The following is a 27,140-nucleotide window of genomic DNA, read 5'->3' on the forward strand; positions in this document are numbered from 1 at the left end:
CTCTTGAACGCTGGAAAAAGCGCACGTTTTTCTGTTATTGAACATCTTTTCATCCGTTAGAAAAGTGCGTGTTTTTAGTTAGTTTTGTAAGTGCACGTCATACTTGCATAGAGAGCATTTGTTGAACATGTCATAAGAACTCATGACCATAGGATTTTGAACCGGGTTAGGTAAACGTTGTTAGAACCGTTTAACAACATATCGTGGCAGACAAGAATGTGAAAGAAGTTTTTCATAAAATACGTCCCAGGCGTTCGCTTAAGAGATTTTTTCTTTATTTAATACTTTATTTGTGAGTAAAATGTCACTTTACTTGCTAAATAATAAAAATATCAACCATAAAAATCATTCCATTTCATTATTATGCTCTTGGAGATCATTTTTTTTTCCAAACATGTTCGAGTGCTAATCAACATCGCTTGCTACTACTACTCTCCTGCTGCTGCTGGTTCCCGGTGATGCATCTTTAGTTTTTCGTTCTGATGAAGAATCCTTAGGTCAAGTATCGAACTCAAGATCACTCCAAATGTAAGTCCGGGCGCGCGTCTGCATCTTTCCACGAGGGATTATGTTGGATGAGCAGGCCTAAACGTCAATAAGAAGTCTGCGGTCATCTAGGTTTTACCAAGTTCACTAACAGTTAGTCAAAACTTCTTTTGAACATAAGCTGTTTCTATTTTTAGAACTATCTGTGCTTGTTTCGTCATCATGCTCTTGCTCGGTTTTTAAAACACGAACGCGAACTACACATAAACCACTTGTTTACGAGAAATCCCAGCTGAAACCAAAGGTTAAATCTACTATGTTATCATGTTTAGCAAACTGAAATGAAACATCATGTCTACAAATGTCATTTTGCTTTTCGAGTTCTACAAACATGTTTCATTTAAGTCAGAATAAACTTCAAAATGAACTATTCGTAATCCGTTGCTAGATTTGGCATTTGTGTTACACATTCATGTTGAACAATGGTTTTTTGATAAAAATGTGAAAAATTGACCAAATTTTATGACACTTGTATAATAATTAACGTATAAAAACGCTAGTGGAGCAATTGATCAACAAAAAGCGATGTTTTACTTGCTAGGCCTAGAAATGAGCAAAAACTTGCAACAGAGACCAAAAAAGACCCGGGGGTCGTTAAAGTGGATTGCTTTGCTTGTTTACAACTACATTTCTTGAAAATTTCTCCGTGTCTATCGGTGTTTTTATCAATTCATTTATTATTTTTACGCGGAATCTGATTGAAATCGAGGTGATAATCGGTAAATTAACCCTACATGAATTGATCTCAAAAAATGCTTTTATTCAATTCAACCCTGTTTCAAATAATTGATTACCGTTAAAGTGGTCCAAGGAATTTCTCAACGTTTCCAAACAATTAAACAAATTCTCAACGATTTCTTACACTTAATTTTAATCGACAATTTCTTGGAACCAATCTGTTCCAAATTGCGCAACCATTCTTGCTTCAAGAGCAGCGAAATAATTAACCCACCCTTTTTGGTTGGATGGCATGTTATTTATTTGGTGTAGATGTTGTGCTCTGTATTCCACCGTACGAGATATTTCATATCTTTGCTTCTATAATTATTTTTTAACAATCATTTTGAGAGTCTATAATTTGCTAATGTCTACTACATTGAGATTTTGACGAAAAGCTCTTCTATTTTCTCCTCACTTAAGTACTAATTTAATGTCACTTTGATATCAACCATCACGGTAAATCAGTGAAGCTGCCACGTTTTGTACTGCTGCGTACGGTGTTTGCTGATGACGAGTCCGTCACACGAGCAGGAGATTGTGGGAATATTTGACGAGGGTTTAATCCTAATGCTTTCATCTGCTACGGGGATGAGTGCTTAAATTTTTATTTTTACATTCACTTTTTCATGCAATTTATCCTGACCATACGGAAATTCTACTGTTTATTAACTAATTATTTACAATTAGTTGGAGATTTTGTTGTTGAAGTTTCCTGGAATGCGATATGATTTATAAATCAACATGGGATGTTAAAATCACCTATTTTGTAGCAGAGATATGGTTATTTCTGGAGCATCATTTAAAAGCATTTTGACAGCAGCAACTATTTTGCAAATCCCAAGACAACGATTAACTATTAAGGAAATTCCGGAGTGTTGAGAGGTAGCTGGAGAGGCCAGCTTTGTTACATTTTTCGTTTTGTGAAAAAGTTTTCTGAAGCTTAAGAATTAGCAAATTTTTTGCAGCTGTCAAATTTGTTTGTATTGTCTTGTAAAAAAATCTCTTTGAAGACATCTATTTTTTTACTATTTTTCAAACTACAAAGACATAATTCTGGCAGTGCTAATTCGAAGCAAAACATTGTTACTCGACAGTACAATGTACAATGTCATGTGATGTTTGTTCAATTACCAAAAATATTTCCAAACATTCCTACAATCATCCCTTGCGTATAACAACTCATCGTCTCTATGGCTTAAAGTACGCCAGATTAGGCTTACTTTTGTAAAACTTCCGGAACGTCAACCGCCAGAAGGCGATCCGAAAGTCGACGTTGTAGAACGCGTAGATGAACGGATTGATGGCACTGTTGATCCAGCCAAGCCACGTAAGGAACTCCATCAGGTGTTTGCTCTTGGATCGTTCCGGCAGAAAGGGCATAATCAGGTAGTATACGAAGAAGGGCAACCAGCAGGCAATGAACCCACCGACGACCATGCTGAGCGTTTGGGCCGTTTTCGTTTCTCGCTTGAGGGACGAAATCCGCATCGGCATCCGCTTGCCGTGGTGGACACGCACCTTGGCGTGGCTCGTGGTCACGTTGGACACGCACGACTCCGCGAGCGAGATCTGGCTGGCGCTGAACTGGACCGTGTTGATTGGCCGCATCTCGTAGTTGTTCCGGTACTTGCCCGTACCTTCGTTCCCGCTGGCACTGGTGTTGGTGCTGCTTCCGGCGTGACATCCCAGGGTGGTCAACCGGGCCGTCGGTGTGGCCAGCTGGTGCCGTTGGGCGTTTGGTGTGGCCCGAGCCGAACTCAGAAACTCGTACAACGTCTGATGCGATTGGGCGACGTATGTGGAGGACAAATTTCGTCCCAGATAACCCAAGCCACCGCCGCCGGATTGCTGTTTCGGGCTGGTGTCCATTTCAGATGTATAATTGTCCGCTTCGACCTCACAGCTTTTCTCAGTAGCCTGAAAAGAAAAATTGCTTAAAATTGTTGCTTTTACAGAAACCCCTCGAGGATTTCATAAATAAATTCTTTGAACATTAACTTTTGGTAGCAATAAAGCTATCCTGCTAAGAAATGGTTATGAAACCAAAAACAAATTGCTTCGATCAATCTTTACCAACCCATAATTCATGAATCTAGCGCAAGTGGCATTGAAAATAATTCTAAGATTTCGTGAATTGTTGAAAAATCTCTTGAGCAGTTCTCTGCGTTTTCCCCAAAAATATTTAAAAGTTTATTTTTAGTATTTTTTAATTTCAATGAATTTTTTTCATACCTGCCTTAGGTTACAAAGGACATTTGGCGTCAACAGTTGGTCCATACAAATAACCATACAATTTTGGAGAGCGAGTTGTGGCCAGGGCCTTAGAGGAAATACAATGTCCCATGATCAAATTAAATTAGACAAGTATCCATACAGTTTTGGATTTTGCAGTCGATTGTGAAAAACTAACTTTTGAGCTATATTGCATGACGAACATTTTCGAAAGAATGATTTCAACAAAAACGCTTAATGTTTTATTTAATATAAAACTCAGTAAATGATAGTCTTGAACGCAGCCATTAATTACTCAATCAAAATCAAATTATTCGCTCTACAGCATTGCCTTGGCGTACTATATTGCGAGATTCCTACTCGAAACTAGGTGTCCGAAGGCTTGATTTTTGAGGCAATTGCAAACCTCTTTTACACCGAAGCTTCCATCCACCCCAGGATTCGAACTGAAGACCTTTGGGTTGCGAGTCCAACTGCCTTCCATTGACTCCACCGAGACAGGACCCAGGGAACGACTCCTACATCTGGACTGAGCTATCGACCCAACCTCTTGGTTAGACCGGCCACCGGGACCTTCTGGGATGGAACCCAGGCCGACTGGGTGAAATTTATGACTAGAGGCTTGAAACTTGAACAATTCAAAAAGATAAAAAAAATAAAAAAAATTAAACATTTTCGAACCTAAAAAGTCCTATAGGCATACCAGAAAACCATTTTTGATCATCATCTTTTTGCAAATATGGAAAGTGTCATTGTGCTCAGAAAAATAAGCCTAATCATTGTGTGCAGCCAAATAAGCAATTTATACTCCATTTTAGGACCCAATTGGTCTATTTTCGGCTGATAAGGCAATTTTTAAATGCGGATCCACGCCTAGTCGTAGTGGGTGGTAAATATTTCCAGCCTATCTGTCAATAGCCTCAGGATTAAATGAAAACGGCTCGTTTATACAAACATCTCCTACTTGCTACTTTCGTCGATAAATCTACCATGATCTTTGAATCGTTAACCGGTTTGCGGTGTATATCAAAGAGATTTGAAAAAGTGAGCTTGAATATTGATTTTTACTTTTACAATAGAACAAATTCGGTGGAGTTCCAGTTCAATAGAAAAGCGACTGGTTCATTGGTTATATATTCTTCTACGGAAAAAATAATGCCTCTGTGGAGAAGGGATATTTTAATTCAAAAAAATATTCGAGCCTCCGTCAGCTGCATAACGAAAATTCCTAACTGATTTTTTTAATGGGCATATTTTTTACGGTGGTTGGAGATGATGCAAACATATATGCCAAAGGTAGAAGCAGCCTTCGTTTTGTGACTAGAAAATTACCAAAGGCTCAAATATTTTAATCTTTTTTTTTAAATGGAAAACTCTTTCCAATGCTTTAAAGGAATCTTCACATCTAAGCCTGCTAACCATAAATATAAAAAAATATCCCGCGATTGTTGAGATTATTTATTGGTTCATTAATTAAAGCTGATCAATTGAAGTATACACTTTCATATGATTAAGCAACCGGTGAAGGGTCGACGAAAACAAAACATGTTCGATCCATTCCACTAATCACTTCTCGGAAAAGGAAAGAGTTTGAGCTGTCTTGTAGATGAACATTACGCTTTTTCGTGACAACAAAGCTACGAGTGTTCACTGTGCTATGGAGGCTTGATTTTAGTCGATTGAATTTATTTTGAGCAATTCAGAAAATATCAATTTCACCTCTAGGTTATTAAAAATGCCAGAAGGCCAAAGAATGGTGATGATCCAATCTTTAAAGCATTTCGTGTTCAAACGTTCAATGCTCTAGATTATTTAATATCTATTTATAACATTGTAATGGAATCCTGAAATTCCATTACAATGTTATAAATAAAACTCGGATTATGCACTCAAGAGTCAACAGTGAAAAGTCTATTTGCGTCTTAACATTTCTCCATATTCCATTAAGCTCTGGGAAACCCAAAAAAAACTTTGCAATTTCAGAAACCGAGCAAATTAAGAAAAACAAACCTGACAAAGTCAAAAAAATAAATAATCATCGACCCCACATTTACATTGTTATGGCTGCCACGCGCGTACCTCGGTCCGTGAAATCCGGTGCTGCCGTGACGTCAACACGTAGCATATCTTCGAGTACACGTACAGCATCACGCTCATCGGAATGAAGAAAGAGCCCATCGCCGAAAACACGACGTAGCCCTTGTTCTGGTTGTACTGGCACTCGTTCCGGCTGCGATCCTGGTCGTACCTGGGCGAAAGAAAAGGCAAACCACACGAGATGTATGAAAAGAGAAGTCACAAATGAAAGTTCTGAGAATAAATCGTCGCTGTCGTGCTAACTTGTCGTACGTGCATTTTGGACCAAATTGAGTTAAGAACGCCATTTTGTGCTGCTCACAATGCCTAACCTTTTGACCTTCACAGATCCCCAAAATTCGATTTCAATCCTGAGATATTTAAGGGGTAACTTGACTTGCCACCCTGCCAATATTTTTTACGCTTCGATTTTTTAGAATTTTTTAACGATGGATATCAAAAATCTAAGAATGTAAGCTTGTTGTATACATGTTTGTGAACATTTGGTGAAAGTTTGATGCAATTTGGATGATTTTTTGGAAAACTGAGTGGTCCATAAACAACGTAGTTTTGAAAAATAGAGTATTTTGCTTTTGTAACGCAAGTTTCCCGTTATGAACCTAACAATATGGGTATCAAAATTCATGATTTTGAAGCACCAACTCAAAACTGGTCTTTGGGAATGCTTTGGTGGCCACTGGCCAACCCGGAACCGGTTCCTGAGAATTCCGGGGAACCTACGGAGTGGTCAATACTTTGTCAATCAAAAACCAGCTAAACAGGATTCAAATTACAGCGCATCCAAAATCATTTTCATTTATGATCACCAGAACCGATATTGGACCGACCTGGCCACTTTGGAACCGGTTCCAGGTACCCCAGCGGAATTCGGAATATGGCCAACCACGCAGTTATTCCAGAATTGTTTTTGTTCAAGCAATATGGGTGTCAAAGTTCACCATTTTTAACAAGGAGATCATTTATATTGTCCAAAATTATTTTTGGACCGACCTGGCCACTTTGGAACCGGTTCCAGGTACCCCAGCGGAACTCGGAATATGGGCAACCACGCAGTTATTCCACAATTATTTTTGTTCAAGCAATATGGGTGTCAAAGATCACCATTTTTAACAAGGAGATCATTTATATTGTCCAAAATTATTTTTGCACCGACCTGGCCACTTTGGAACCGGTTCCAGGTACCCCAGCGGAACTCGGAATATGGCCAACCACGCAGTTATTCCACAATTATTTTTGTTCAAGCAATATGGGTGTGAAAGTTCACCATTTTTAACAAGGAGATCATTTATATTGTCCAAAATTATTTTTGGACCGACCTGGCCACTTTGGAACCGGTTCCAGGTACCCCAGCGGAACTCGGAATATGGCCAACCACGCAGTTATTCCATAATTATTTTTGTTCAAGCAATATGGGTGTGAAAGTTCACCATTTTTAACAAGGAGATCATTTATATTGTCCAAAATTATTTTTGGACCGACCTGGCCACTTTGGAACCGGTTCCAGGTACCCCAGCGGAACTCGGAATATGGTCAACCACGCAGTTATTCCAGAATTATTTTTGTTCAAGCAATATGGGTGTGAAAGTTCACCATTTTTAACAAGGAGATCATTTATATTGTCCAAAATTATTTTTGGACCGACCTGGCCACTTTGGAACCGGTTCCAGGTACCCCAGTGGAACTCGGAATATGGGCAACCACGCAATTATTCCACAATTATTTTTGTTCAAGCAATATGGGTGTCAAAGATCACCATTTTTAACAAGGAGATAATTTATATTGTCCAAAATTATTTTTGCACCGACCTGGCCACTTTGGAACCGGTTCCAGGTACCCCAGCGGAACTCGGAATATGGCCAACCACGCAGTTATTCCAGAATTATTTTTGTTCAAGCAATATGGGTGTGAAAGTTCACCATTTTTAACAAGGAGATCATTTATATTGTCCAAAATTATTTTTGCACCGACCTGGCCTTTTTGGAACCGGTTCCAGGTACCCCAGCGGAACTCGGAATATGGCCAACCACGCAGTTATTCCACAATTATTTTTGTTCAAGCAATATGGGTGTCAAAGTTCACCATTTTTAACAAGGAGATCATTTATATTGTCCAAAATTATTTTTGGACCGACCTGGCCACTTTGGAACCGGTTCCAGGTACCCCAGCGGAACTCGGAATATGGCCAACCACGCAGTTATTCCACAATTATTTTTGTTCAAGCAATATGGGTGTCAAAGTTCACCATTTTTAACAAGGAGATAATTTATATTGTCCAAAATTATTTTTGGACCGACCTGGCCACTTTGGAACCGGTTCCAGGTACCCCAGCGGAACTCGGAATATGGTCAACCACGCAGTTATTCCAGAATTATTTTTGTTCAAGCAATATGGGTGTGAAAGTTCACCATTTTTAACAAGGAGATCATTTATATTGTCCAAAATTATTTTTGGACCGACCTGGCCACTTTGGAACCGGTTCCAGGTACCCCAGCGGAACTCGGAATATGGGCAACCACGCAGTTATTCCACAATTATTTTTGTTCAAGCAATATGGGTGTCAAAGATCACCATTTTTAACAAGGAGATAATTTATATTGTCCAAAATTATTTTTGCACCGACCTGGCCACTTTGGAACCGGTTCCAGGTACCCCAGCGGAACTCGGAATATGGCCAACCACGCAGTTATTCCACAATTATTTTTGTTCAAGCAATATGGGTGTGAAAGTTCACCATTTTTAACAAGGAGATCATTTATATTGTCCAAAATTATTTTTGGACCGACCTGGCCACTTTGGAACCGGTTCCAGGTACCCCAGCGGAACTCGGAATATGGCCAACCACGCAGTTATTCCATAATTATTTTTGTTCAAGCAATATGGGTGTGAAAGTTCACCATTTTTAACAAGGAGATAATTTATATTGTCCAAAATTATTTTTGGACCGACCTGGCCACTTTGGAACCGGTTCCAGGTACCCCAGCGGAACTCGGAATATGGTCAACCACGCAGTTATTCCAGAATTATTTTTGTTCAAGCAATATGGGTGTGAAAGTTCACCATTTTTAACAAGGAGATCATTTATATTGTCCAAAATTATTTTTGGACCGACCTGGCCACTTTGGAACCGGTTCCAGGTACCCCAGTGGAACTCGGAATATGGGCAACCACGCAGTTATTCCACAATTATTTTTGTTCAAGCAATATGGGTGTCAAAGATCACCATTTTTAACAAGGAGATAATTTATATTGTCCAAAATTATTTTTGCACCGACCTGGCCACTTTGGAACCGGTTCCAGGTACCCCAGCGGAACTCGGAATATGGCCAACCACGCAGTTATTCCAGAATTATTTTTGTTCAAGCAATATGGGTGTCAAAGTTCACCATTTTTAACAAGGAGATCATTTATATTGTCCAAAATTATTTTTGCACCGACCTGGCCTTTTTGGAACCGGTTCCAGGTACCCCAGCGGAACTCGGAATATGGCCAACCACGCAGTTATTCCACAATTATTTTTGTTCAAGCAATATGGGTGTCAAAGTTCACCATTTTTAACAGGAAGATCATTTATATTGTCCAAAATCATTTTTGGACCGACCTGGCCACTTTGGAACCGGTTCCAGGTACCCCAGCGGAACTCGGAATATGGCCAACCACGCAGTTATTCCAGAATTATTTTTGTTCAAGCAATATGGGTGTCAAAGTTCACCATTTTTAACAAGGAGTTAATTTATATTGTCCAAAATTATTTTTGGACCGACCTGGCCACTTTGGAACCGGTTCCAGGTACCCCAGCGGAACTCGGAATATGGCCAACCACGCAGTTATTCCAGAATTATTTTTGTTCAAGCAATATGGGTGTGAAAGTTCACCATTTTTAACAAGGAGATCATTTATATTGTCCAAAATTATTTTTGGACCGACCTGGCCACTTTGGAACCGGTTCCAGGTACCCCAGCGGAACTCGGAATATGGGCAACCACGCAGTTATTCCACAATTATTTTTGTTCAAGCAATATGGGTGTCAAAGATCACCATTTTTAACAAGGAGATAATTTATATTGTCCAAAATTATTTTTGCACCGACCTGGCCACTTTGGAACCGGTTCCAGGTACCCCAGCGGAACTCGGAATATGGCCAACCACGCAGTTATTCCAGAATTATTTTTGTTCAAGCAATATGGGTGTCAAAGTTCACCATTTTTAACAAGGAGATCATTTATATTGTCCAAAATTATTTTTGCACCGACCTGGCCTTTTTGGAACCGGTTCCAGGTACCCCAGCGGAACTCGGAATATGGCCAACCACGCAGTTATTCCGCAATTATTTTTGTTCAAGCAATATGGGTGTCAAAGTTCACCATTTTTAACAAGGAGATCATTTATATTGTCCAAAATTATTTTTGGACCGACCTGGCCACTTTGGAACCGGTTCCAGGTACCCCAGCGGAACTCGGAATATGGCCAACCACGCAGTTATTCCACAATTATTTTTGTTCAAACAATATGGGTGTCAAAGTTCAACATTTTTAACAAGGAGATCATTCAAATTATCCAAAATCATTTTTGGACCGACCTGGTCACATTGGAACCAGTTCAACAACAACAAAAATAATTCTGGAATAACTGCGTGGTTGGCCATATTCCGAGTTCCGCTGGGGTACCTGGAACCGGTTCCAAAGTGGCCAGGTCGGTCCAAAAATAATTTTGGACAATATAAATTATCTCCTTGTTAAAAATGGTGATCTTTGACACCCATATTGCTTGAACAAAAATAATTATGGAATAACTGCGTGGTTGGCCATATTCCGAGTTCAGCTGGGGTACTTGGAACCGGTTCCAAAGCGGCCAGGTCGGTCCAAAAATAATTTTGGACAATATAAATGATCTACTTGTTAAAAATGGTGAACTTTGACACCCATATTGCTTGAACAAAAATAATTCTGGAATAACTGCGTGGTTGGCCATATTCCGAGTTCCGCTGGGGTACCTGGAACCGGTTCCAAAGTGGCCAGGTCGGTCCAATATCGGTTCTGGTGATCATAAATGAAAATGATTTTGGATGCGCTGTAATTTGAATCCTGTTTGGCTGGTTTTTGTTTGACAAAATATTGACCACTCCGTAGGTTCCTCGGAATTTTTTGGAACCGGTTCCGGGTTGGCCAGTGGCCACCAAAGCATTCCCAAAGACCAGTTTTGAGTTGGTGCTTCAAAATCATGAATTTTGATACCCATATTGTTAGGTTCATAACGGGAAACTTGCGTTACAAAAGCAAAATACTCTATTTTTCAAAACTACGTTGTTTATGGACCACTCAGTTTTCCAAAAAATCATCCAAATTGCATCAAACTTTCACCAAATGTTCACAAACATGTATACAACAAGCTTACATTCTTAGATTTTTGATATCCATCGTTAAAAAATTCTAAAAAATCGAAGCGTAAAAAATATTGGCAGGGTGGCAAGTCAAGTTACCCCTTAATGAATACCGCAAAAACTCCGTGCATTTTTGTCACTTTTTATATAAAAGAAGTTTCAATCTTGTCATGCTGTCTTGACACAGCCTGAAAATTGATGTAAGAGCATGAGCATGAGCATGAGAGACCACCCATGGTTGTCCTCCTCTGTTGCTGAACAGGACCGTAATAACCCATCAGAACAACCGATCATACGCCCCAACGATCTGGTGATGTTTCTCTTATCAACAGCATGCATGAATGCGATGAAAAGATAAAACATCAAGATCATCAAAACTAGAACTGCTGCAGATAGGTCACAGTCGTTGGCCACCAACGGCGCCCGCCATGTCAGTTTGTAGATCTCGAGGGAATGGGACGGGAATGTTAGTTAGCACAGGCTGCTACCAAGGGTGGGTTCTATACGATATCCACACCCCCGCGTGTGCCGGAAAACTACTTCTACTTGGGATTTTGTTAGTAGGGAAGGGTGATGGTCAGGATTCATCATAGAAGATGATGATGTGACCCAAATAATCGATAAGTTTTGTTTAATGGGTAATGTATTATTCCCAAGGCAAGCAATCGGATGCGGCTGTTGAGACTATTCCCGTTTATTTGTGATTTATTTACGATCAGATGGATTATCTTAGACAGCCGGCTGTGGAAAGATAAAACCAAAAAGAATGTATTTAACATGTAAGATATTAAACTCCTCGTAAAGTGTTTTGTTCGAGTGGATCATAGACGATTTCAAGTTTTGAATAGTTATAAGAATAGCGACCGATTACTGATGAGTTACGAAGCTACAAGAAGGGCTTGGCAATCGCGTAGGTGAAATACTCGTTATCGTGCTCTCCGGGCTATAATGCTGAGAGTTTTTTCACGCGTTTTACGGGAAACGTCTTTTTGAATTTTAAATTTATACCTCGCAAGCGTATAGCGCACCTACAAAACACATATTTTCAAATCGTAGAAATAATACTAGGAAAAACGGCTGTATCATTTATAAAACACGACGACGAACGCGCATAACAAAACTAACCCGACGCGTGGCTCGAACTTAACTATCGGACTAATTTTGTTTATTTATGAACATTAATATAAAAATCGATTACACGACTACCGAAAAACGCTACTCGATCGTATTTATATCAGCAGTAAGCTTGCCCTGAAACCAAATATTTCATTAGTAATTTTCATACTCTTTCATTCATTCATTCACTCAGCCAATCACACAAAAAACTAATTAATTTGAATTGCTGATTTAGATACTTAAAATGTTCAGTGGAGAATTAAATATATTTAAATTATGTTTTAAACGAGAATCATGTTATTTATAACAAAGATAAGACCTACGTAGATTTACATGCTGCTGTTAAGAGCACTTATGTGTATTTATTTTTTTATGTTTTATATTATTTGAAATGGTTAATCTTAGGCAGCCGGCTGCGGAAAGATAGGTCCAAAATTTAATGTCTTTAGGTTATTTTTTTTATTATTTTCCTGTTTTTCCACATAATTTATATATTGTTTATTTCGGAAAAAGAAAGTATCGACCACAAAATTCGAAAGTATCGATCACAAAATAGCAAAAACACAAAACAAATTGAAATCAATGCTACACTCAACCCCCGGTGGTTGGTCACTTTTTCGTTTGACACTTTTTTAGTTTGTACCCCGTTGGTTGGTCAAAGTCAAACTAAAAAGTGACGAACTGTCACATTTTACACGGTGCTCACGCACACTATCAAAACAAACGTTTGGTAGTGTGTGTGAACTCCATGTAAAAGGGGTGTCAAACTAAAACGTGACCCCGTTCGTTTGACAACAGTTGGTGTCAAACCATCGGGGCTTGAGTGTACTTATTGGAAAAATATTTCACACCGTACAGAAAACCACGCGTGATTTAATATGAATAACTACAAACTTTAGCCTTCTTTAATACAAAAATTTATGTTTAATTCTAAAAAGTCTGCAGAAGGTTTGTATTTGCTCCATATGGCAACACTTCTGTGGAGCGTTTACGATCCACATGATCCATAAATGTCAAACTTCTCCCGTTCATCCCAATCTCACTCACACACTCGTAAAGCAATCAACATGAAACGAACTCACCAAATTCAGCTTCAGTTGATTCTGGTGAGATGCTGGCCTTCTCGTTGGCCTCGGCATCGGGCAATAAGCAAGACAGCGAATCCAGTCCTCCGGCCGTCCAGTGACAACAAAAACAAAAACCTCCACTGCACAACTCCCAGCCCAAACATTCACTTGAAAGCTCTGATCCACGAGGACCTACGCACACGCACACAGGTCATCTTTTAGCCAAAGCTTTGAGCACGGGTCAAACACACAGAAGCGACATTATTTTTTTCGGATCCTTCTTATTACTGTTGCTTTTTTCCTTCACTTCTCCGTGCTTCGGTCTAAATCCTAGATATCACCAACACCACTAAACTCTTGACACAGCCTGAAAATTGATGTAAGTGCGACAAAGGGCAAAGGGATTTTAAGTCAGAACGCGTTTGACACAGATACGAGCTCGACTACCGTAAACATTTTCAATTATAACTCGGGACTCCGGGAACCAAATTCAACCAAACTTCGGGGTATAATGCACAGAATTAGGTTTTACGCTGACTCAATTTGGAGGTTAGAATTTAACACAGTTCGATTGTCGACGATTTTACCCGACCAAAATTGACGAAGACCATGTAAACAGTGCACACGAGCTGTCAAATGCCGTCACGGTGTAAAACCTTATGGTCAACCAAACAAAACGTGTTTGTTATTGTTTACATTGCGTGCTCTCGTTTTTCTTTATTTAAGGTCAAACATTAAAACGCGTTTTTCTTGAAACGTCAAAAAGCGACGTACGACATGATAGCACGACGGCGCCGAAACGCTGCTTGATTGATTTTTTATCGCTTATTGGTGCTGGAATTATTAATTCATGTTTTCTCGGAACATCGCTTTTCTTTTATTTAAGCATGCACGCATGTGATTGATTGCTAGTGCTTTCTAGTCGTTTTCTGATTTAATTTTACTCCACAATGTATTAATCAATTGAGTGAATTGAATTACAAGCAAAGCTTGGTTTTGTAACTCGCTTTAATCAAAAATTTAATTAATTTAATTCAAATTGTAGCAGAAAAAAGCCCAAAAAATATGTTCCGGTCTGCTACCTTTCCAACAGCTGACTTTTCCTCCGTGAATGGTCACGGGTTTCATCTGAAGACTGCATAGGTGATGAAAGAACAAAGTACTGAGAGATAAAAAAAACCTGAGAAAGCCCAAGGCACCAGTGAAACTTGTTAATCATTCAGAAGGATGCCGGGACGCGGCGCGTGTGCCAAAAATATTAATAAAGTTATGAAATCTGATAGAAGCCGAAATCTTTGCCCAACGTTTTTCAAGTCTTGCCCTGCTCTCTTTTTGGCTTTACCATATGGTAATAAATTGGAGAATGAAATTTTCGCGGGAGCAGAAGTGCATGACTTGCTACTAGGGTTACCGAATTTTCACGATTTCATGGACAGCGTTAAATTCGTCAAATTCCACAATTTACGCGAGGAACGGAACTTAAGGATTTTCTAAAATCCATGAATAAAAATAAAAAAAAAATCAAATATTTAATCCACAAATGTTTTAATATACATTGAAAAACTTAAATTTAAATTATAAGCCAGAATTTCAACACTTCAATGATAAAGTTGTTGTAAAATGCATTAAACGCTAGTGAAGTTGGTTTGCAATCATAAATTTTCAAAATATGTAAGTTTTGACGAAAAAATATTTTTAGCGAAAAAACTAATTTCTAAGTTGGGATAACAAATTGTGACATTTTGGTGGCATTTTAAATGTTACCAAATATTTCTGAATGTCCCACCCGTGTGGATCAATCGGACTGCGCACTGGACTCACAATCCAAAGGTCGCCGGTTAGAATCTCTAAAATTCTTTGTGTAAATATGGGTATTCGGCGCCGTCGTTCCGTGCCATACTTTCATACACTTAGGAGCCTAGGGCGGCGAAGACCTTGTAGATAAAAAGGAAGACACAAATGGTTGGTACTAGCAATAGTGGTCGACAGCTTTAAAGTGCTAGAAAATTCGTGACAATCTAAAATATACGGGTAATTCTCTACCAACTAACAAGAAATCGGGAAAAGTTGCCCCGACCCCTCTTCGATTTACGTGAAACTTTGTCCGAAGGGGTTACTTTTGTCAATGATCACGAATCAAATTTCTACATCATACCGTTTCAGGCTGCAAATTATTGAAAAACATGTCTTATTTAGCATGTTCAAAAATTGAAGAGGTCGTACCGCCCCTCCATCACGAGATATCAAAAAAACGGACCTCGGATTCGTGATCAGGAGAAAAAGTTACCCCACTAGGACAAAGTTTCAGGCAAATCGAAGAGGGGTCGGGGCAACTGCTGTGTGAGTTGGCGGAGAATTACCCATACAAATAAGTATTTACCGTTGCTTGGTCGCTGAAGCAACCCAAAGCTATACTACTGATGAAAACTTTAGAATAGGCTTCTGGCAGACACCTACGCATCAATTCGAAAAAAGTTTTTCGACGACTCTGAACATCAAAAGAGTCTATTAATTGATTAAATTTCAAACTTACGAATATGCTTGAGATGTTCAAAAGTTCTTTGAATCCACCCAAACATGCAATCATTTATAGAAAAATAAAATCTCGTTGGATATAGCCAAGATCTGTTACTTTCCTCAATGCCTCGCATGAATGAGCGAAAAATATGTTTGTCGGATTACAAAAGCTTATTCGCAGAAATGTTTGTCATATGATGTGGGACAACATTCACTACCGGGCGGTGAAGTCTACCGTCAGTAAGCGGCTGTTTTGCCAGGAATATAGAAACGAATGATTCAATTCAGAGTTATAGGCTCGAACGGATCTTGAGCTTGGTGAGAAAGGAGGTAATTGAATTTCACCAAGGTAACAATGAATGAGCTCACTCGGTGTGCTGATAAATCTTTTTTGAGACCTAACATGAAAATATGTTTACGTATAATCATGCACGCGTCATTGACCACGTCAATCCCTAATTCATAACCATTGAAATATCACTCTTTTATCAACTAAAATATTTTTTGACTACTTACCATCCCAAAATCGGAGGACACGTGATGGCAAGTGCCACCAGCCATACAACGAAAATCATCAGCAATGCCAACCGTTTAGACCGCCTCCGCTTGGAGTATGTCAAAGGTTGTGTAACTGCCAAATATCTGTAACAATAAATAATGTATGAATCAACAAGAATAAAACTCGTGAGTAAGTCCGCACCCCCACGTACATCAAAACTCCTACACATGGCAATATTGACACTTGAATAGGTCCCCTGGAAGATTTGCGCAATGCTTATTTGCCAATAATAAACTATACCTTTTGCATCCGCCAGGAGCTGCCCCTTCTCCACCGCTCTTACCTATCGACGCTGATGGCGCACAAACTCAGGATGGATGCCGTACACAGCAGGACGTCGAGTGAAATCCAAATATCACAGAGGATCCAACCTAGCTGCCACTTGTCTGATGTTGTTGAAGATGTTGTTCTCCCGTATGATGGAAGCGGGGCGAGGTTGGGGATACGGCCGGGGTCAGATTGGGCCAAAAAGGACGACCAACGAGTTGAGTCGAGTACATGAAAAAATCAGACGGAAGAAACAAACACACACAAAAACCGTTAATATTAAGGTTTTATCATCTGCAAAGGATCATCGAGAAGAGGGCCCGAAGAGATACGCATGCAATTTTATGGACCATTTCGATTTTGTTTCCCAAATTTTCCTCTCTCCGTGCCTTTTCATGGTTTATGCAAGACTAGACCGAAATATGTGGGTATTTTTTGGGATGTAAGAGATGACGAGCCCTAGATAACGCGGGTTAATGTGTCCCCTTCTATGAATTGTTTAAGTGTTTTGGGGCTGAGATTTTTCATTTTTTTATGATGATTAATTTATACCCGCTTCCCCTAACTAACCCTTCTAAATTGACGCAAAAATCACTTATTTTTTCTGCGAGGTCAAATTTTCTTTGAAGGTTTTTTAACTCCATACACCGATGCTTGTAATAACATGTTGATGATGGAGCAATCAAGCAGATAACGAAGAAACTTATTTATTCCGATCGAATACTTAACGTTAATCGCAATCCATTCAGCATAACGGAATCTGTTGCTGCCAATCAACATGTGGGTAATTGGTCTAACCCTTGAGTGATCAAGACTGTTAATCGGTAATACAAATCGGTCTTGCATAACAAAAAAGGAAAATTGTTGGAATAAAGAAAATCGTTTTCTTTTTTTGGTGACAAAATACATATAAAGTCAAACAGTTAAACAACAAATCAAGAGTTTTTTTTAATAGGACCTATAAGCCATTGTGTTTCATATGTTTATTGGACCTTTTAAAAAAATACTCTAGAAATGAAGTACATAACTGCTACAACCACTCTGAACAGGGCTGCCGTCTGCACTCTGGTTACGCACTGGCGAATGTTTATTTTGCCATGTTTGGCTTACGTATTGGATTCGAATACGATTTGCGAATAAAAGGGTTAAAACAATGCCGTGCTACTTGGAATATTTTTTTCTTTTCCCCTGAGTGACATGAAAGGATCAAGCTTATAAAAACAGCATGGGCTTATGGAATAGAAAAAAAGGTACTCCAAGACAAATAAACGGAGATTACACAATTTGCAGTAAAAGCAGGTTTGACCTGAGATATGCTACACACATGACTAGGGTTAGTGATTTTTTTAACGAAGCATGAAATACGGAAAATGTGATACTTTCCGTGAAAACGAGTGAAATTTTTCTGTTTTCCCGATACGGTACACTCAATTTGAGACACATTAAAATACATTTTATCTGTGATGTTTCGGTTATGTATTGCAGATTGCAGCGATTTTTAGACAATCGTGCAACTTGTGGCAAGCTCTATACAAAAGTGCACACCTCAAACTACAGCAGGAAAAAATTTTCTAAGACACACATCCTAGTTTGAAACTGTTCTAAAGTGGTCGAAAGCAACAAAGCTCAGTCGAGACACACACCACTCTAGGCGAGCGGGGGGGAGAAGGGGTAGGATTTCAAGTGTGCAAATATTTGGTGTGCAGATATGATTTGCAAGGGTGGAGAATTTGGTGCAAAGTGTGCAATAATACAAATTATCAAAGAGACCTTAACTTGCCAAACATCAGAGAATTTTCCCTAGTTTTGACTGTGAATAAAACATATTCCTGTTAAAAAAAGAGTTATTTTGAAAAATGGTCAAAGACAATCTTATGGGAAATTGGACGAGATTTCCGGTAAAAATATTTACGAGACTGAAAAATCACGTCTGTCATATAGATATTGTCAAAAACCATCAAAAAAACATTTTTTACATTTTCATTTTTAAAACCGCTGTAACTTCACAAGGGTTGGACTTAGGACAGTGGTCAATATGGAGACTTTTATGTAAAAAAGTCTAGAAAATCGATTCCCGTATTCGTTTTTGATTTTTTTTTACGTTTAGTGCACTTAAAAAAAACAGTTTCAGTAAATGGTTTTTGTGTTTTTTTAGTGAGTTGATCCATCCTGCATTTTTCGTGAGTCTTTTTTAACATCTTAGGCTATTTTCACAAAAATTTTGAACGAAAAAAAAATCGTGGGCTCACCCGAGGGGGACGTCACTCCGCGATAACACACTAAAACGCACAAAAACGAGCTCGAAAAGCATCAACGCTACTCATCGTGCCGAGTTTTCACATAACGCCACCTTAAAGCAAGTTATCGCATGTTAACGCGCGTTAAAGCGAGTTAAAGCGACCAGCGTCTGCTCGACTTTCGAACCAGAGAAATCTATCTTGCAACCTTGCCGTCGAGCAGTTTTTGGTCATGTTTGGCAACTCGGTCTTTGTTTTGGTTTTTTCAAGCAGTTTTGACAGAAAGAAAAAAACAAAGCAAAAATTGCGATTTTTCCAGACTGGTGGCAAGCTTGTCAAAAAGTGAACCTCGCTTTTGACAGTCCATATAGGGTGAACGCTTCATAAACTGGTTGCACAAAATAGGGTATACAGGCCATTTATGAGTAAATTCGAAAATAAGTTTATTTAATATTTAGGTTTGTAATTTGAAATTGTTATTTATTGTCTAGTTAATTTTTTTGTTAAAACCGAGCCATGCGGCAACGCTTCCGCCTCGTAAATGGGAGTTCAGAACCCGGTGCGGACCAACATAGCTGGTTATCGTTTCCCTTCTGGATTCGATTTCTAAGTAAAGGAAAAGTAGTTTATCGTCACAAGCTGGACATTATCTTCTTGGAATATTGACATTTAACACTAAAATATGTTTATAAGTTAACATTAAAAAATGTGAACGATTGACTTCGTCCTCAAAAGGCTGGATAATATTTTATTTTTTCTAGTTATTTATTTTTTGACAAAACATATTCAAAATTATTCATCAAAAACAAAATTTAAAATAATTTTTCACAAAAAAATAACTTGTTTTTCAATTGCACATTTGCTGGCTCTTTTACCCCCTATTAAGCGACCAAATAGCGGGGTTCACGGTCCAACCAATGTGAGTATCGCGGCCCATACATACAATTTGACAATCTTGCCATCAGGCTGAGTGAAACTGGCTCCATATACAAAAAAATGGCTTACATAAGCGTAGGATAACATGTCTACAAAGTTTCATTGAAATCGGACAGGAAAACCTGTCTTGTTATATATTTTTAGAAAGGTATTTGAAAGACCTTTCCAATGAGCCTAAAACATTAAAGTTTTGACTTCAAAAGTTATTAGCACTTAAGTGCTATTTAAACACTTTTTAAGGCCGGATCTCAGATATATGAAATTGATGTCCTAGTCCATCCTGAGACACGTCGTTAGTTAGATAGTTGAAAAACCTTCCAAATGAGTCTAAAACATCGAAGATCTGATAACCCTATCAAAAGTTATGAAGACTTAAGTGTTATTTATACACTCTTATGGCGTCATCGATAAAGTACTGTAACCGTTATACTAAATTGTTTTATTTGATTTAAAAAAACATCACAAAATTAGCGCTTTGCGCAAACTCTATTTATATAACTTTTTTTTTTTTTTATTTAAAATTCGATTTCGAAGATAGCCCCTTTGTAAAGACACTCACTGCTTCACAGTGAGCGACGGCGTGCTAGCACTCGCGTTTACCCCTGATGTTTAGGCAACCCCCATAACGTGAGTTCGCTGCGCGCGATTTGATGAGCGGTTGCTCAAACCGACACGTGATTGGAACTCAGTCACGATCTTAAGGTCAGGCACCGATGAGGTCATCCGCGAAAATTGGGTTTTTAACTTTTTTTTTGTTTTGCTCATAACTTTTAATAGGAACCGAATTTCAAAAATCTAAACTCGTCCGATTGTGGGAAATTGTCTCAGCTTTCAGAAGTGTATTTTGGTTTCTTTTGAAAAGTTATGTAAACTTTTATCCAGAGCAAACTTTGTAATTTTTTTGCAAAAATGATCAAATTTGCGATTTATACAATTCCCTTGGACTTCACGGAAATTCGGAGCGGGACCGTTCCTCCCCAGATTTTGACAATATTTTCCACTATTTGCCTATATGATTATATACCGTTGGATTCGTTAGAATGTAACGAACATTTTGGTGTATATAAATCAATATTTCATGAACTTTTGTAACAGAGTTTTTTGATTACCAAAAAAAAACTTGTAATTTTCGGCTCGCGCAAAGCAACGGGCAACGAAACAAAGGAGAAGTCTCAGAGACCGAAAAAAATCCTCGTGCGCCGCGTCGCGACGCGTGGTCTGCATCGGTCTCACGCACACACTCTCGTGCGCGGCGCAAGCATTATTTTGGATTTATTCTTTCATGTTTCGTGGCTGATTTCTATAATATCAGTTTGCATAACTTTTGAAGTAAACATGCAAACAAGTTATACATATAAAAATGGTTGATTATTATTTGATAAGTCATCCAAAAAGTATACAATAAAATCTGTTATGAAAAATCATTCCGTATTCTCTCTAGATACTTTTTTAAAACTTCTCAAAAAGTTCAAAAACCATATCTCGTTCACCCACCAAAAGATCCGGTCAAATTTCTTGTTTTCGTACCACCTCTAATCTGTACAATCAAATCCTTTGGCAGCATTCCAGAATAGCCGGTATTCCGGTTCCTATGGAACATGTTTGAATAATTGTGCCAAACGATATACGACAATTCAAACAAACAATAATTCAAAGAAATCAAGATTCTAAATAAATTCCTCGAAATTCGAAGATATTCCTCAAATCGTCAATCCTCAAAAATATAAATGTTTCTATGAGTAAAAAAAACATCCTAAACATTACTTTCTTTTGGTCTTTTTGGAATATACAAATCTACAGATATTTAAAACTGAAGTTTTTTTTAAAGAAAAAACGTTGTGTAAACCAAATTTCTATCTTTGTAAGTAAGTCTATGATTTTCATATTTTTCTTAACAAATCTACCCCCTCCTCTTCTCCTAGAAACTCTACAAGTCCAAGACATTCTTGAAATTCTTTAATCGTTTTAAAGCATATTTCAGTTCTTCAAAAAAAAATTGATGTTCAAGAAGATTATACTTTTAAAAAAATCAAGAAATTTAAAAATACAAGAAATTCAAATTTTGTTTAAAAGAATATCAAGTTTAAAAGAAAATCAATAAACTTAGAAAACTCAAGTAATTCAAGAATTTCGTAAAATAAAAAAATCACTTGAAGAAATTCAGAAAATATATTTATTCAAGAAATCCAAAATATTTAATAATGTCAAGAATTTGAAGAATTTGAAAAATTGAATTTTTTTTAGAATTTGAAGAATTTGAAGAATTTGAAGAATTTGAAGAATTTGAAGAATTTGAAGAATTTGAAGAATTTGAAGAATTGCAAGAATTGCAAGAATTTGAAAAATTACAAGAATTTCAAAAATTTCAAGAATTTCAAGAATTTCAAGAATTTCAAGAATTTCAAGAATTTCAAGAATTTCAAGAATTTCAAGAATTTCAAGAATTTCAAGAATTTCAAGAATTTCAAGAATTTCAAGAATTTCAAGAATTTCAAGAATTTCAAGAATTTCAAGAATTTCAAGAATTTCAAGAATTTCAAGAATTTCAAGAATTTCAAGAATTTCAAGAATTTCAAGAATTTCAAGAATTTCAAGAATTTCAAGAATTTCAAGAATTTCAAGAATTTCAAGAATTTCAAGAATTTCAAGAATTTCAAGAATTTCAAGAATTTCAAGAATTTCAAGAATTTCAAGAATTTCAAGAATTTCAAGAATTTCAAGAATTTCAAGAATTTCAAGAATTTCAAGAATTTCAAGAATTTCAAGAATTTCAAGAATTTCAAGAATTTCAAGAATTTCAAGAATTTCAAGAATTTCAAGAATTTCAAGAATTTCAAGAATTTCAAGAATTTCAAGAATTTCAAGAATTTCAAGAATTTCAAGAATTTCAAGAATTTCAAGAATTTCAAGAATTTCAAGAATTTCAAGAATTTCAAGAATTTCAAGAATTTCAAGAATTTCAAGAATTTCAAGAATTTCAAGAATTTCAAGAATTTCAAGAATTTCAAGAATTTCAAGAATTTCAAGAATTTCAAGAATTTCAAGAATTTCAAGAATTTGAAGAATTTGAAGAATTTGAAGAATTTGAAGAATTTGAAGAATTTGAAGAATTTGAAGAATTTGAAGAATTTGAAGAATTTGAAGAATTTGAAGAATTTGAAGAATTTGAAGAATTTGAAGAATTTGAAGAATTTGAAGAATTTGAAGAATTTGAAGAATTTCAAGAATTTCAAGAATTTGAAGAATTTGAAAAATTTGAAGAATTTGAAGAATTTGAAGAATTTGAAGAATTTGAAGAATTTGAAGAATTTGAAGAATTTGAAGAATTTGAAGAATTTGAAGAATTTGAAGAATTTGAAGAATTTGAAGAATTTGAAGAATTTGAAGAATTTGAAGAATTTGAAGAATTTGAAGAATTTGAAGAATTTGAATAATTTGAAGAATTTGAAGAATTTGAAGAATTTGAAGAATTTGAAGAATTTGAAGAATTTGAAGAATTTGAAGAATTTGAAGAATTTGAAGAATTTGAAGAATTTGAAGAATTTGAAGAATTTGAAGAATTTGAAGAATTTCAAGAATTTGAAGAATTTGACGAATTTCAAAAATTTCACGAATTTCGGGATCTTCAAGAATTTCAAGAATTTCATAAATTTTAAATTTTTTAAAATTTTTAAAAATTGCAAGAATTTCAATAATTTTGAGAAACACAAGAATTTCAAGAATATTGAAAATTTTAAGAGCTTCAAAAATTTCAAGAATTTGAAGAATTTCAAGAATTTTAGTAAATTTAAATAAATTCTAGAAATTCTTTTAAAAAAATATAGAAATTATCGAAATTATAGAATTTTTTTAATATCGTTAAATTAAACAAATTCAACAAAACCAACGATTTTTTTTTAATTTGTTTCAATTTCTGTAATTTCTAGATATTCTAAAATTATCAGAAATTCTTGATTTTATAAAATTTCCAGAATTTCCACAATTTCTAGAAATTTTTAAAAATTTTGAATTTCTAGAAATTCTTGATATATTTGAATTTCCTACATTTTCTAAATTTCTCCAAATGATTTTTTTAAATTTTATGAAGTTCTTGAATTTCCTGAGTTTTCTTAGTTTCTATATATAAAAATCAAGATTTTCAAGAAAGTCAAGAAACTAAGAAAACACAAGTGATTCAAGAACTTCATAAAATTAAAAAAAAATCATTGGAAATATTAAGAAAATTTATCAATTTCAAAAAGTTTGACAATTTCATTGATTTCTAGAAATATTAAATACTCTATAAAATTGAAAAAATCTATAAATTTTTGAAAATCTAGAAATTGAACAAATTCAATTCATTCGAATTTAATGTTGAATTTGTTTAATTTCTTGATTTTCTATAATTTCTATAATTTCCAAAAAATCTTTCTTTTATTGAAATCATTGAAATTCTTATAATTCTTGAAATTCTTGAAATTCTTCAAATTTTTGAAATTCTTGAAATTCTAGAATTTTTTAAAGATTCTAAAAATTCCTGAAACTTTTAAAATTCTTCAAACCCTTCAAATTCTTCAAATTCTTCAAATTCTTCAAATTTTTCAAATTCTTCAAATTCTTCAAATTCTTCAAATTCTTCAAATTCTTCAAATTCTTCAAATTCTTCAAATTCTTCAAATTCTTCAAATTCTTCCAATTCTTCAAATTCTTCAAATTCTTCAAAATCTTCAATTTTTTAAATTTTTAAAGATCTTGAAATTTTCAATATTCTTGAAATTCTTGTGTTTCTCAAAATTATTAAAATTCTTGCAATTTTTAAAATTTTTGAAAACTTTAAAATTTTTGACATTCTTGAAATTATTGAAATGCTTAAAATTCTCAAAATTCTCAAAATTCTCAATTTTTTTTAAATTGTTGAAATTCTTGAAATTCTTAAAATTCTTGAAATTCTTGAAATTCTTGAAATTCTTGAAATTCTTGAAATTCTTAAAATTCTTGAAATTCTTGAAATTCTTGAAATTCTTGAAATTCTTGAAATTCTTGAAATTCTTGAAATTCTTGAAATTCTTGAAATTCTTGAAATTCTTGAAATTCTTGAAATTCTTGAAATTCTTGAAATTCTTGAAATTCTTGAAATTCTTGAAATTCTTGAAATTCTTGAAATTCTTGAAATTCTTGAAATTCTTGAAATTCTTGAAATTCTTGAAATTCTTGAAATTCTTGAAATTCTTGAAATTCTTGAAATTCTTGAAATTCTTGAAATTCTTGAAATTCTTGTAATTTTTCAAATTCTTGCAATTCTTGCAATTCTTGAAATTCTTCAAATTCTTCAAATTCTTCAAATTCTTCAAATTCTTCAAATTCTTCAAATTCTTCAAATTCTTCAAATTCTTCAAATTCTTCAAATTCTAAAAAAAATTCAATTTTTCAAATTCTTCAAATTCTTGACATTATTAAATATTTTGGATTTCTTGAATAAATATATTTTCTGAATTTCTTTAAGTGATTTTTTTATTTTACGAAATTCTTGAATTACTTGAGTTTTCTAAGTTTATTGATTTTCTTTTAAACTTGATATTCTTTTAAACAAAATTTGAATTTCTTGTATTTTTAAATTTCTTGATTTTTTTAAAAGTATAATCTTCTTGAACATCAAATTTTTTTGAAGAACTGAAATATGCTTTAAAACGATTAAAGAATTTCAAGAATGTCTTGGACTTGTAGAGTTTCTAGGAGAAGAGGAGGGGGTAGATTTGTTAAGAAAAATATGAAAATCATAGACTTACTTACAAAGATAGAAATTTGGTTTACACAACGTTTTTTCTTTAAAAAAAACTTCAGTTTTAAATATCTGTAGATTTGTATATTCCAAAAAGACCAAAAGAAAGTAATGTTTAGGATGTTTTTTTTACTCATAGAAACATTTATATTTTTGAGGATTGACGATTTGAGGAATATCTTCGAATTTCGAGGAATTTATTTAGAATCTTGATTTCTTTGAATTATTGTTTGTTTGAATTGTCGTATATCGTTTGGCACAATTATTCAAACATGTTCCATAGGAACCGGAATACCGGCTATTCTGGAATGCTGCCAAAGGATTTGATTGTACAGATTAGAGGTGGTACGAAAACAAGAAATTTGACCGGATCTTTTGGTGGGTGAACGAGATATGGTTTTTGAACTTTTTGAGAAGTTTTAAAAAAGTATCTAGAGAGAATACGGAATGATTTTTCATAACAGATTTTATTGTATACTTTTTGGATGACTTATCAAATAATAATCAACCATTTTTATATGTATAACTTGTTTGCATGTTTACTTCAAAAGTTATGCAAACTGATATTATAGAAATCAGCCACGAAACATGAAAGAATAAATCCAAAATAATGCTTGCGCCGCGCACGAGAGTGTGTGCGTGAGACCGATGCAGACCACGCGTCGCGACGCGGCGCACGAGGATTTTTTTCGGTCTCTGAGACTTCTCCTTTGTTTCGTTGCCCGTTGCTTTGCGCGAGCCGAAAATTACAAGTTTTTTTTGGTAATCAAAAAACTCTGTTACAAAAGTTCATGAAATATTGATTTATATACACCAAAATGTTCGTTACATTCTAACGAATCCAACGGTATATAATCATATAGGCAAATAGTGGAAAATATTGTCAAAATCTGGGGAGGAACGGTCCCGCTCCGAATTTCCGTGAAGTCCAAGGGAATTGTATAAATCGCAAATTTGATCATTTTTGCAAAAAAATTACAAAGTTTGCTCTGGATAAAAGTTTACATAACTTTTCAAAAGAAACCAAAATACACTTCTGATAGCTGAGACAATTTCCCACAATCGGACGAGTTTAGATTTTTGAAATTCGGTTCCTATTAAAAGTTATGAGCAAAACAAAAAAAAAAGTTAAAAACCCAATTTTCGCGGATGACCTCATCGGTGCCTGACCTTAATAGGCCGCACGTACAGATTCTGAACCAAGGGTTTGACTCGTTTATCTTCGTGAGAATTGGAAAAGGAGAGCGTGTAGGCCGTGTACCTTCAGCGTACCGAGTGGGAGCGATATTTCCCGAATAGGCTAAACCCAACGCAACGTTTACGTGCATCCGGTAGGTTCGTACGTATTTTCGGCGATCAGTTTCCCAGGCTCGAGTCTGAGAAATTTTAGTAACTCGATCACATTCTCCTAACCCGTGGAACGAGTCGGACGTGCAGTGAATTTGCTGGAGTACAATTGTAACGTAGGTAATCTGCGCGAGGTTCGATCTCGGGTGTTAATTTAAAGTTAACTTTTCAGAAGCTAGGCCGATAGAAAAGTAGTGCGACAGATAGCTAGTGACGTTGACACTTGAACATCCCCAGTCTGCAGTTTTGACGCACCCTGTGCGGTTTGACGGCTTTGACTCACACACTAACACACTCATACACACGCATGCATACAGAATAAAAGTCAAGTTGAGTTTCACACGTTGAATCGATCGGTCGCATT

At 36.0% G+C, this 27,140-nt stretch overlaps 1 protein-coding gene across 1 annotated transcript in view; it reads right to left on the bottom strand.

The window, feature by feature from the left end:
• Positions 1 to 1,403: 1,403 nt before the first annotated feature.
• The window catches only part of LOC120425725 (probable G-protein coupled receptor No18), a 55,621-nt gene continuing 29,884 nt past the window's right edge, over positions 1,404 to 27,140 (bottom strand). Inside the window, exons 3-6 of the mRNA XM_039590329.2 lie at positions 16,515 to 16,617; positions 16,189 to 16,314; positions 5,578 to 5,746; positions 1,404 to 3,183 (exon numbers count right to left, since the gene is read on the bottom strand). Of these exons, the coding sequence (XP_039446263.1) occupies positions 2,455 to 3,183; positions 5,578 to 5,746; positions 16,189 to 16,314; positions 16,515 to 16,617 (1,127 nt within the window). The 3' untranslated portion in view covers positions 1,404 to 2,454. The remainder of the gene's footprint in view (positions 3,184 to 5,577; positions 5,747 to 16,188; positions 16,315 to 16,514; positions 16,618 to 27,140) is intronic.

This window comes from Culex pipiens, chromosome 1 (genome assembly GCF_016801865.2).
Source record: "Culex pipiens pallens isolate TS chromosome 1, TS_CPP_V2, whole genome shotgun sequence".
Taxonomy (NCBI): Eukaryota; Metazoa; Arthropoda; class Insecta; order Diptera; family Culicidae; genus Culex; species Culex pipiens.